Source organism: Rhincodon typus, chromosome 21, assembly GCF_021869965.1.
Source record: "Rhincodon typus isolate 14 chromosome 21, sRhiTyp1.1, whole genome shotgun sequence".
NCBI classification, from domain to species: Eukaryota; Metazoa; Chordata; class Chondrichthyes; order Orectolobiformes; family Rhincodontidae; genus Rhincodon; species Rhincodon typus.
The window spans coordinates 24,171,521-24,185,464 of NC_063352.1; the positions used below are offsets into that span (position 1 = coordinate 24,171,521).

Here is a 13,944-nt window from a genome sequence, read left to right on the forward strand (position 1 = left end):
TCCTGAGTTTTTCTACTCCCACACCCTCTTTAGAATTGTATACTTTAGATTTTATTGTCCAACCTCATGCTTCCTACTCAAATCTATTACTTCAGACTTCTCTGCACAAAATTTCATCTGTCATGCAACCATACATTCCATCAATGTACCCCTGCTCTCGTGAAGTCTACCAATATCCTCCTCAAGGTTCACAATCTTTCCAAATTCAGAGTCAGCTGGACATTTTTAAATTACACTCCTTTATCTCAATCCAACACACTGATCATAGAGAAAGGCTTTAAGGAGAAGCCTTGGGTCTATAGATCAGTGGTGGATAAGTTGTTGGAGGGGGTCTGAGAGATAGGATTTCCATTTATATGGAGAGTCAAGGACTGATTAGGGATAGTCAGCATGGCAATGTGCGTGGAAATCATGTCTTACAAACTTGATTGAGTTTTTTGCGGATGTAACCAAAAAGATTGATGAGGGCAGAGCAATAGACATTGTCTACATGGACTTTAGTAAAGCATTTGACAAGGTTCCACATGGTAAACTGATTAGTATAGTTAAATCACATGGGATTCAGGGAGAGCTTGTCATTTGGATATAAAAGTGGCTTAACAGTAGGAGACAGAGGGTGGTGGTGGAGAGTTGTTTTTCAGACTGGAGACCATGACCAGCATTGTTCTGCAGGGATCATGCTGGGTCCACTATTGTTTGTTATTTATATAAACGATTTGAATGAGAATTTAGGAGGCATGGACAGTAAGTTTGCAGATTATACTAAAATTGCTGATATAGTCAACAGTGAAGAAGGTTATTTAAGATTACAAAGGGATCTTGGTCAATGGGGTGAGGAGTGCCAGATGGAGTTTAACTTGGATAAACGTGAGATATTGCATTTTGGTAAAACAAACAAGGGCATGACATATACAGCTAATGGTAGGTCCTTGGGTAGTGTTGTCGAACAGAGAGGCCTAGGCATTCAGGTACATGGCTCTTTGAAAGGTGCGTCACAAGCAGACAAGGTCATTAAGGCGTTTAGCACACTTGCCATCGTTGTTCAAACCACTGAGTACAGGAGCTGGGACATCACATTGAGGTTGTACAGGATGTTGGTGAGGCCACTTGTGGAGTAGTGTGTACTGTTCTGGTCTATAGGAAGGATATTATTAAATTGGAGAGGGTGAATAAAAGATTTACCAGGATATTGCCAGGACTGGAGGGTTTGAGTTATAAGGACAGGCTGGATAGGCTGGGACTTTTTTCACTGGAGCATGGGAGGTTGAGGGGTGACCTGATAGAGGTTTATAAAATCATGAGGGGCAAGGAAAGGGTGAATAGCCAAGGTCTTTTCCCTAGTGTGGGGGGGGGGTTCAAAACTGGGGGACATAGGTTTAAGGTGAGATGGGAAAGATTTAGAAAGGACCTAAGGGACAACTTTTTCACACAAGGGGTGATTCATATGTGGAATGAATTGCCAGAGGAAGTGCTGGAAGCAGGTACAGTTACAATATTTAAAAGATGTTTGTATAGATACATGAATAGGAAAGGTTTAGAGGGATATGGGGAAAATGCAGGCAAGTGGGACTAGTTTACTTTGGGAAACTTGGTCAGAATGGACGAGTTGAACCGAAGGCTCTGTTTCCATGCTGTACGACTTGTGACTGATTCTACAAAAGCGGTAATCAACCCTAAGGGATCCCCACTACATGCCTTATGACAGTCTGTTAAATAACCATTTACCGCTGATCCCCAATTCCTGTAACTTGGAATCCATTCTGCCACTGTGCCTTTTATTCCATGGATTTCATCTTTGCTGAAAAATAGTTATGTGGCTTTTTATCAAATTACTTTTGGAAATCTGTATATACCAGCAAAGGCTGCAGAGCGGTTGAGAAACTTGAGAAGGAATACTTTGCTACATTCACTACACACAGAATGCAACTAGAGAGTTTGTTTCGAAGTGTTTCAGCACTACAGCAGAGGCAGAAATCCAAGTACGGATCTACAGGCCAGTGTTTCACAGCTTGACAGCTGCTGAGCTTTCATATGACTTACCTGGGTTGCAGTGGGGCACTACCATTGATCCCAGAATTCCTGAATTAGGGTAGAGAATTTCATCCAGAATTACTGATCATGATTACTATCTCATGTCTCTCCAAATCCAGGGGAAGGGATATATAAAAGTTGGAATACTCACTAGTGAACTCCCACTGAACCTTACTGTTCGTGCTCAGACAGAAATGATAACCAATTGACAAGTATGGAAACCCAACCAATCTAGAAATTGATGTTTAGCAAGGAGACTAGGTCTTTAGAAGAAGAAATCTTGTTTTTCAAGAAATCTGCTTTTAAAAAATGTGGATTGGATCATCTCGCAAAGTTGATTACAAACACTTCTATGACATTTTATTAGCAGTAATTGTATTGCTTGTATTTCACAACTCTGAAGTATACTTGTGACTGAAAGGAAAGCCAGACACAAAATTATTTCACCTTACTAAAGGAGAAATAAAACCAAAATAGCCAAATTTATAAGTTTCAAGATGAAGAAATGTAGAGATTGCAATTCTAATATGATGTGGCTATGTGATTTCTTCAAATATTGGTGTCAATTGCCCCATATCTCACAAAACAAACAGCCAATTTCTTTTAGGCTGAATTAGAAATCTCCAGTTCAGTTTCAGAATTCAATTTCAACTACTTCCCCCTATAGGGGAATTCAGACAATCACTTTGATTTTAAAAACGTGCTTACTGTCTGTGCTTTTAGCTTGTGGTTGCCAGCATCCTCCAGGGCCTGCGACAGCTGATGCTGAAAAAAAAGGGAAAAAAACATTAACATCAATAGACCAATTACAGTGAAAGAAACAAAGAATCACAAGTATCAGCTAAGTTTTAGATTTTGTTATTTGCTCCTGGCATGCAACCTTCATTAAGAAGGACGGCATGCATTGCCCATCAAAACTGTTCTTAAGAAAGTGATAGCGTCCATAAAATAAAAGATTTACCATTGTGCTATTAGGGACTGAGTTCTGGATTTTATTCCAGTGACAATGAAAGAATGTCAATACAGTTCCAAGTCAGGGTGGTGTACAACTTGGCAGGAAATTTGCAGTTGTAGGTGTTCCCAAATGTCTGCTACCTTTGTTCATGGAGATGGTAGAGGTCACTGGTCTAGAAAATGCTACTTTGAAGGAACTGTTAGCTTTCAGCCTCAAACTTTCACAATTGTATTACAAAATAACATGAGATTTTAACATAACACAAAACAATCCAGTCTCAGTGGAGTTTTGATCTCTTTTAATATTGCTTCATATCATCATTGAACACTCCAGTTAGCATACATTATCTGGATGGAAGTTGATATAAAATCTCTACAAGCTGGGTAGTTTTTGGCATTTCATTGGCTGAATACTATCAGCCATGACTTAGTTGATAGCAATCAGACAGTCCAAGTCAGGTAGCCATGGATTAAAATCACCTATCAAGACTTGAGGAGACAAATCAAGACTGACATTCCTGTGAATTTCTGAGGGAGTGCTGCACTGATGGAGGTGCTGTCTTTCAGCTGAGACATTGACATCCCACATGCCTTCTCCAGTAGTGATACATGATCCTATGGTATTATTTCAAAGATAAGGGATTATACCCAGTGTCCTGGCCAAGATTTATCCCTCAATCAACATCACAAAAACAGACTCTCTGCTTGTTGCCATATTGTTGTTTGTACAAGTTTGCTGTGTTCCAAATAGCTGTTGCTTCCCTACATTATAACAGCATTTCAGTGGCTGTAAAATGCTTTGGACTAATCTGTGGTCATTAAGATGTGTTTCGTAAATGCAAGCTTCTCTTTCCTTTAAGAATTCCTGGATTAGTGAAAGACACTGTTCAAAAGCATGAATTTGTGACCAAAGTTGCTTTGCTCCTCCAGAAACTTTGTTGTTAATAGTATCTTATGCACTTCTTTCACAAATGTAGACTAAATCAGCCAAAAAATATTGAACTTGTCTATTCCAATGTAAACAACATTTTAATCGCCAGTAGTAAAACAACCTTTCGCACGAAAAAGTGACATTTTGAAAGCCCGTCCTTCCTTTCCGTCAGATTTTTCAAAAATATGCAAATATAACCTTTTCTTGGTTTTCTGTCTCCTTTAGCTCCCTTTATTAACTTCACTTTTCTGAACCCATTCTCATTTCGCTTTTCGTGCTTGATTGGACATGAGTTTAATTATTAGCTCACTTTCTGTCATTCTGTGCTTCTCGTTCTTCCCCTTGCTCTCCCACTCACCCTTTCACTTGCTAAAAGGTTAATATATTAAGAGGAGTACGTAGCACGAGGGGCAACATATTAGCATGCATCAAGAATTGGTTAGCTAACAGGAAAAGAATAGGCATAAATGCGTCATTTTCGGGATGGCAAGATAAAACAAGCTGATCGCTAGAGGAGTCCATGCTAGAGGCTCAGCTATTTACAATCTATATCAATGACCTGGAGATGAAAGAATTAAATACTTGCATACCATATATAACATATGTGGTTGGTAAATATGCTGATAATACAGAAATAGGAAGGAAAATAAGGTGCAAAAAGGACATAAGGAGTCCAAATGTGGATCTAAATAGTTTAAGTGAGCAGAGAAAAATTTGGCAGCAGTATAATTTGGAAAACTTTGAACACGCCCACTTTGGCAGGATGAATAAAAAAGTAGCATATTATCTAAATGGAGAGAGACTGCAGAACACCGTGGTATAGAGAGATCTGGAAGTCCTGGTACATGAATCATAAGTTGTTAGCATGCAGGTACCACAAGTGGATAGGAAGACAAATTGAATGTTTAAGTGATTTCAAGGTGACGGAATATAGAATTAGAAATGTTTTGCTACAGTTGTTCAAGATAAATGATGACACCATATCTAGATTACTGTATATAGTTTTCATTTTATGTGAGAAAATGAAATGTAATAAAGGAAATAATTGCATCAGAAGACATTCAGAGCAGGCTCACACAACTAATTCTGTTGAATAGGGGTTATCTAATGAGGAAATGCTCTGTTTCCACTGGAGGTTAGAAGAATGAGAGGGGATAGCAATGAAATGTTTAAGATCTTAATGGATTTTGACAGGGTGGTTGCTGAAGAGATAATTCCCCTTGTGAGAGAGATTAGACCAGAAGATGCAACTTAATAATCAGGAACCTCCAAATAAAGGGATCAGGAGAAGGTTTTCCTCTCAGTTTCATGAGTCTGTTGAAGACTTGCCTCGGGGGCAGTGGAGGCAAGGTCACTGGAAGTTTTCAAAGCAGAGATTCTTGACTAAGAAGGGAGTCCAAGGATATTGTGAATCGGCAGGAAAATGGAGTTCATGACACAATCTCATTAGTTGTGATCCTCCTGGATGGAAGCAAAGAAGGCACAAGGGATTGAATGGTCCCATTCTTGCTCCCAATTTACATAACTTTTTTTCTTTCCTCAGTTCGGATGAAAGGTCATTAACCTGAAGCTTCAACTGTTACACTCGTTGGATGCTGGCTTAACAGATAAGTATTCCCAGCATTATCGGTTTGATTTCAAATTTCCATTATCTATAGCATTTTTCTTTCATGTAACTCAGTTGCATGCACAGCTCAGATAGATTTCAGATCACCAGTAGGACACACTGCATCAAAATAGTTGTTTAAGAACAATAAGTAACCAGTGCATAATTTCATTGAAAAATCTGTAGACAAATATAACTGCAATGAATTACTGGCACTCAATCTGGCCCAGAATACCCCTCAGTGTTGCATACTCATCAAAATGCTGATCCCTGTAGTTTTTAACCCCATGATCTATGGCTTTGACTGTGTAAAGTGAATACATGGAGAACTGAACAATAATACTACAATCCTGACATCGACTTTTCTTTAGTAAGAACTAATCACATTATTTGCAAATATCTAAATAGATCAATAAAATTTTGGGATTCTGCACTATTTTTTCATGTTTTAAAGAGCTTCCCCAATATCCATGTGAACATATATGTGTCATGAGCGATGTGAAGACAAGAACACTTTCTCATTTACCTCCTTATTAGTTGTGGAACCTTGCTGACGCAAATAGAGTGCTGGATTTCCCTAAACTAAACTAGTGAGTACAGCTGAAAGGGCTTCTCGATTTAAAAGAACATTTGGAGGTTAAGGCTACAAAGGGTGTACAACAATAAGGCAGTTTATTCGTTCTTTGTCCTCACAATCTAATCCCATGAAGTTTGCTTTAAGGCAAGTGGTAGCAACTAAGGTTTTATACATGTATCAAACAAACATTCTTCACAGTTCATTTTTATTTTAAATTAAAGGTAATGGCAGTTCTATGAATTATGGCTTCTCCTGCATGCACTTCTCTTTCCTTTACAAAGGTATACAATGAGAAGCTTTTCTGGGAAATTTCAAGGTACCTGCACTTCAAGGTTTACAATTCTCCGCTTTGAAGAAACCTTACTCTGAAGAGGGAAGGCAATCCCAATTCACTTCAGGTATACACTCAATTACCATTCCATATTTTGATACAATGAAGCGTTAAATGCAATTCAAAGCTTCATTTAAAGTAAATTTGAGCTTTTGGGTATCCATACCAAAGGAAAGCATAAAACAAGCTAATTGAAGGAAAAATTAAAAACCTTGCACTGCGGCCAATCCGAAAGAGTTCCAACTCCAATAAAATTAAAGTAATGAAGATCCTGTACAAATGCTTTGGATTAAATCAAGACTTCAAATGAACAAATGGAAACTATTAGTGCCATACAGATTAATAAAGCATATTGGATTAAAAATTTGGAATTGAAATACAATCACAGCAAAGCATACAATGAATACCTGACTTCTTTCCTCCAATTAATATCATCTAAATACACATAATAAAAGCAAGAATGGATGACAGCCAATCACATGAATCTGTCAGCAGCATTTGAAATGAGTGTCACTAACAGTCATAGGGCAGAGAGATCTGCCCCACAAATAAAGGCCCTTCAGCCCACTGAGGCTACACCAGTCAAAAACAAGCACCTAACTAATCTCGGTCCATTTTCCAGTACTTGACACACATCTTGGTATGCCTTGAAATTGCAAGTTCACATCTTAACACTTCTTAGATATTATAAGTGTTTCTGTCTCTACCACCCTTACAGGCAGTGAGTTCCAGATTCCCATCATCTTCTAGGTAAAAACAGTGATATTCACATCATCTCTAAACCTTTGTTGCAAAGTTAGCTAGAGTACTTGTGGTTTGGGAGGCAGGAAGTTAGAATTTGGTGTTTGTAAAATGCTAGGGGGGGGAAGCATTGCACGGTCCCTTTAAAATATGCTGTGCTTGTTGTATGCTTAGAGATTTAAAGAAAAAAGTCTGTGGCTTGAAAGTTTAGAAGTACGGAGAGAGTACTCAATTTGAAACATTTGTATCAAAAGGCTGTACAGTTAGCAGGCCAAGCAGCAGTTTTTACCACAACAACAAGTTTTGAATTTAGCCAATCATTTTGAACCAGGCACCAAGATACCAAAAAGCAATTAAATTTAAATATGATGGTTTTGACAACATATGTCATCAAGGGTATAAAAGAAGGGACAGTTGGACAAAGACAGGAGAGCTAACTGCCACCTGCCAGAGTTAACAGCCCTCAGCTTTCAAGTGAGAATCATTGCCTCTCATAGACTCCTCTAAGACTTAGAAGAAGCGTCATATAAAGAACAAAGGTAGCCATGATACAACTAGTTAACATTTCCCGACAGAAGAATCAACAGAGAAGGCACACAGCATTCCAGAACACATGTAACCTGGCTGTAATTTCGAGAGACTAAATTCTATTATTTTAAATTTTATATAAGTGAGATTTGTACTATTAGAACAGCATACTATTAGAATCTTGTTTTATTCAGGAATAGTTAGTAATTAAAAGGGAGTTAATCGATTTGTTAATAGTAGTTAATTTGTTCACTGTTAGAGTTAGATAAATGAATCGTTACTGGTTGATTGTAAGGTGAGTGCCAGGGGTTTATTTTGTTTAACCACTAGAAGTTGCTGAAAGGCAGCTTACACCACTTTTAATACTCCTTTTACAGACTGTAGGGCGAGGTGCTCCTCTTTGGGTGTTTCAGTTTCAGTTTCAGTTCTCGGGGGAGGGTGTCAACCTCTGCTTTGTAACATCTTCTGCCCCTTACCTTAAATCTATGTCCCTGGTCATTGGTTCCTTCATCAAGGGTGAAAGTTCCTTCTTCTCCAACCCTTCGTAAGTTTATACATCTCAATCACATTCCCTCCTCAATCTCCTCTGCTCCAAGGAAAATTATGCCAGTCTATCCAATTTCTTTTCACACCTAAAACTCTCCAGCACAGGCAATGTCTTTGTAACTCTCTTCTGCACCCTCTCCAAGGCAATCACATCCCCCTTGTAATGTGAATTCCAGAACTGCAAGTAAAACCCTAGCCGTGGCCAATCCAATATTTTATACAATACCAGCATGACTTCCCTGCTCTTAAACTCTATGACTCAGCTAATACAGACAAGTATCCAAAAATATCTTAAGTACTTTATTTACCTATCCCACACTATTTAAGGGACCAGTTCACATGCACACCAAGGTCCCTCTGATCCTGAGTCCTTCTGGGGGTCCTACCATTCGACATGTATTCCCTTGCCTTATTTGTCCTGCCCAAGTGCATCAACACACACGTCCAGATTAAATTCTATTTGCCACTGATCAGCCCATCTGACCATTCCATCGATATCCACCTATAATCTAAGGCTGCCCTCCTCACAACTTACCACCCCACTAATATTCGTATCATTCATGAACTTACTGATCACCCCTCCTACATTCAGGTTTAAATCGTTCATATGTATTACAAACAGCAAGAGACCAAATACTGATTCCGATGGAAACAAAAAAAAAAACAGAGGTTCAGGTGCTGGAAATGAGAAACAAAATGAGAAATTGCTTGAAAAACTCATCATGTCAGTTAGCATCATATATCAACCTTTTCCCAGCTACTATAAGTTCTGAAGGGACACTGGACTTGAAATGCTAACGCTGCTTTCTCGCAACAGATGTTGCCTTATCTGCTGAGTTTTTCCAGCAATTTCTGATTTTGTTACTGGCTCCTGGGGAACGCCACCAAACACAGGCTCCCATAACATCCTTACTTTTATGTTAAATTCCTCTCTCAAAAAAAGAATACTTAGCATTAGCCTTCTTAATTATGTGCTGTACCCACATACAAACTTTGTGATTCATGCATCAGAGCACCTATATCGCTCTGCACCTCAGAATTCTCCAGTCATTCATATTTAACAATTGACTTTTTTTTCATTCTTCCTGCCAAAGTGAACAACGTCACATTTTATCACATTATGTTTCATCTACCAGATTATTGCCTACTCGCTCATCTCATCTGTCTGCAATTAATGTCTACTTCACAACATACTTTCCTACCTATCTTGGTCTGGTACATCATTTTTGCAACCATGACTTGACTCCCCTCATCTAAATCATTGATGCAAATTATAAAAAGTTAACAGCCCACCACAGACCCCTGTAGGATTCCACTCATCGCATTCCGCAAATCAAACAAAGTCCTATCTGTGCATACACTATTGTCTGCCAGCCTTCTATAGTGAGGAAGAAGCAAAATATTTATTTCCTTATTATCTAATTTTAACTATTAATATGAACTTAACAAGAAAATCAACACTCCTGTAATTTCTCTTTTACTTTTTAAATACTTGTAGAAACTCTTGCCGTTTAGTTTTACATTCCTCGCTAGATCCTTACATTCTCCAATTTCTTCTGCCCAATTAAGGTTTTTAAGTCATTTTCTGCCATTCTTTATTTTTCTGATCAACAATTTGATCTGCCACTAATCTGTGATTTTTTACTTGAATTTGACGCTTTCCCTAACATCTTTATTTAACCTTAGAAGGTAGGTCCTCTCTTTAGATTGTGTTCTTTATAGTCAGAAACAGACTGGCTTACTTACATCCTGAAAATAGAAAACAGACAGGTAACCGAAGGAGATCTTTCGAATTCTAAAAGGTTTTGATCCAGCAGATACAAAATGAATAATTTCTCTCGTGGGAAAGAGCATAACTAGAGAACACCCATATAAGATAGTCACTAAAATTGGCAAAATCTGAATAGCTTGTTTGTATACAGTATATCACGTTGTTATGCCTCACTTGGTAACCCATTGAAAATGAAGCCCTGGTATTCTGAAGTCATTGCAAAAACTAAAGATTTTAAAAACACATAGTATTCCCCAATTTATATGTCTTTTAGACCTACATTGATAGAAAGTACGCATCAGTTTTATATGCACAGCAAGCATTACCATTTATTACAAACAAACAGACTGTAGTTCCAGGAAATAACTATGAACTGTCAACATATAACTCTACTAGTTAAAACTTTAATCCCTTTATAAATCCAATGCCCATTCACTATTTAAACACACATACAGACAGAAAAAAAGGGTATTATGGGCAGACAGAAACACTGGGAAGGCAGCTCAGTGCTCCTTGTTAACACAATTTCCTGAGATGGTTCTTGTGCTGATCAGAATGCTGTTTCTTCACCTTCCCTTGCCAGATGCTTTCACTGGTCTACAGAAGGCACATGGTGACTGGTCACACTGATAACGGTCTTGGACTTAATTAAAAGTCACAGCTTACAACTGAAAGACAACAACTGAAAGAAAAATAAACTGGCATTCTTCAGTCTTATAGTGTTCTTTCTTTGCAAAGGACAGAGACAGCTCCTGGCTTTGCCGAGATCCGACGGCTTCTTGCTGCCTTGTTCACAGCACCAAGCTGTTCAGCTACTTGGGAACCAATCGCAGTTATTACCAGGAAGAAGGTCTTTGTCATTGGTCTGTGGAATAGTGACCGGATGTCAGTTATGTGTTGCTGGTTGAATCTCCATTTCTGCACAGCCCTTGGCTCCAACTCATCGGCAAACCTCCCATTACTATTTGAACCAGCAGCTGGGTAAACAGCATTTACAATGATGTCAAGTTTCTTGCTTTCGATGTGGTAAGCCTTTCCCCTATCCTTGATTTTTAAAACAGTTCTTTTCCCATTTCAGCCCACAATTAAAAATACAGAAGAATAAAAACAAACAAACAAACAGTCTTTAACAATGTGTTAGAAAACAGAGAAACAAAACTTTCAGAACAGTCTTCTTTCCAACACAGTCCACCCTGGCATCTAGCTTTCAGTTCCTGCTGGGTCTCAACTCCTGACCATTTCCCAGTCATGTGAGCAGTGCTAATATTTAAACTCTCAGTGCTAGAAGAATTTACCAGATTGCTTTCTTTCCTTAGCCCTCAACCAATTCTTGTACCCAATTTCTAAAAAAAAAGCAAGGGCATCATAAAATTCAGAAAGCTCCTATTGCTGTGGTCTCCAGGTCTGCTGTGGCAGATTCCAGGCCTGGCATGGTGGGCCTCTCAGCCCGGCATGGCAGTGTCTCGGTCAACATGGTGGCCTTTCAGCAGTACGCGGCAGTCTCTTGGCCCAGCATGTTCATCTTTCGGCCGGCGTGGCATCCCGGTCTCGAGGTGATTCCAGAGCAGTCTCCCAGTCTTCACAACTTTGAGGTGAAGCCTGGCACAGTCTGGAGTCAAGACCCGGCATGGACTGAAAAGCTAGGTGGCAGCGTGGACTGTTTTGAAAGGATCACTGTTCTGAAATTTTTGGTTCTCCATTTTCTAATTTATTCCTACGATCTGCAATGCCGGACTTTTTATTTCTTTATTTTTCTAAATCTTTTTCCTAAGAACTTGTAGTGAAGAATCTGCACCAAAGTAACATTGTATCTAAGATGACACCATAAGTGGCGATTTGTAAACTTTTCAGTGTACTCATTTGAGTACACGTGACAATAAAGCTAATTCAATCATTCAACTCAAAATTCAATTCACACCAAAGCTAATATCTTAACTAAACATTATTGAAACTAACAAAACAAATTATATGAAGCAAATTGAGGTGGGAGAAAATCTCTCTGCAGTTGACAGAAATGTAAGAGGTAGACACCAGAGAAATTAATCAAACAAACTAGAAGCTGTTAAAAGTACAGTAATCCCAATTCCATGAATCAAAATCAAAACATGAAATTAACTGGGAAATGATTTTTCTCACTCACTACAAGAGCAGCTGGTCTATTCAGTTATATAAAAGTTTACAGCCAACCGCATAGGGACATGGAAAATAGAAATTACTTTTTTGTCACAAGTTTTATTGCAGTTCGCAGTTGCACAGTTTAGCTTATTCAAAGCGTGTGATGATGAATCACAAAGTGTAACTGAACATGACAGAAACTATTTAACGCACAAACTTAAAGTTCGCCTGTTATTAATTCAATTTTGACCACTGATCACATTCTGAACCTAGAATCATTTCAGACATCTATCTCATGATTTGAGAATAACTTCTACTGAGGATCATGTGCCCCTGCCTGGGTCTTCACATGACTGAACAAGCTGATTCTCTTTGGACACACAGGACAAGACATCTCATAAACATAAAACATTTCATACTTGAACTCAGACAAGGTCTTGCATTCCAACAAAATCTTAAAACATATTACAACTGAAATTCAAGAGTAAAACTGCAATTAAAAAATGTTGTTTGAAGTTTTACAAACAAAAAAAGGGAAATATAAAGAATGAAAATCTAGGATCTATAGTTATATAATATGGAAAGTTGGGTGGAATTTCTCTACAACCTAAGCACATCTGTATACTTCAGGCATTTCATCATAATTATTAACAGCATGATTTTCAAATGCAATTAAACACCGCAGCCAACTTGAACAAGCCATTTCACAAATAATTAGTCCACTGCAAGATACCAGAATGTTCAGCCAGAAGACAAAAAAGTGTCCCTGAGGCCAGAAATATGCAACATCTATCCACATGACACCACTCATGAAAAAATCCCTATAGTTTTCCCAAAGATAGATAAACAGATTTGCTCAATATAAACTAATTACTGAAAACATTGACAAAACAATTTTACTTTTATTTGGAGCAAGGCTTGAAGAAAAAAGAATGGAAGGTAGCAATTTGGGCACAGTAAATATTTTCAAACCGCTTCTGCTGTAATAACTCATTTATTCTCAAATTTCAGGCAGGTATTTGTCTGACTTCAAGCATTCATACACTTCGAGAATAAGAAGTTTAAAAATAAGTCCCACCTGTCACCTGTTTCCTTCTATAATTCTGATTTGGAGATCAAATTTGGATATGTTCCTACAAACATGTACACTTAATTCAACCATTTCCATTTCTTTCCTCATCATCTCTCCCTCTTATGATCTTTTCAAAGGTGCATTCAGTTGAGCTATTCACAACAATTTGAACCCGTCAACGTCAATGTCAATGACATTGTCAATAATGGTAGGGGAAGGTATTTAAAGTGACATTAAATAGTAATTTTTAAATTTCAAATATACGTTAACCACAGCACATAATTAACCTTTTAATTCGAAATGTCTCTACCCAAATGAACTAACTCATCTTTTTAACACTAGATCACAGAGCACAGTAACAGATCCTTCAATCCAACTCATCTATGCCAACCAGATATTCTAAATAAATCGAGTCCTATTTGCCTGCATGTGGCCCATATCCCTCTAAAACTTTCCTATTCATATACCCATCCAGATGCCTCTTAAATGTCGTAATTGTACCGGCCTAACTCCAAATGTTGTGTTACGTAGATTGCTCTTTTCAAATAATTTGCATATTCAAATATACTTAGCACAAAAAATGAACTTGCATTGTTAATGGGCTTTATACATTCAATTCATATCAATTGTAGGATATGATACAATAGTCTATTATCGGCAAATCCTTAAATTGCTTTTAGTCACCAAACTTGCACTTTTAAAAGAACTAACTCATACTGAATTATGGAAGCAGAGCTTTCA

The 13,944-nt window shown here is 38.0% G+C and overlaps 1 protein-coding gene across 4 annotated transcripts in view; it reads right to left on the reverse strand.

Annotated features, from left to right (window-relative positions):
- LOC109931990 (mitotic spindle assembly checkpoint protein MAD1-like) overlaps positions 1–13,944 on the reverse strand; it is a 645,529-nt gene that overhangs the window by 501,929 nt on the left and 129,656 nt on the right. For all 4 annotated transcript variants that reach the window (XM_048609842.1, XM_048609840.1, XM_048609841.1 and 1 more), the window contains exon 4: positions 2,740–2,796. In XM_048609842.1, coding sequence (XP_048465799.1) covers positions 2,740–2,796 — 57 coding nt within the window. The remainder of the gene's footprint in view (positions 1–2,739; positions 2,797–13,944) is intronic.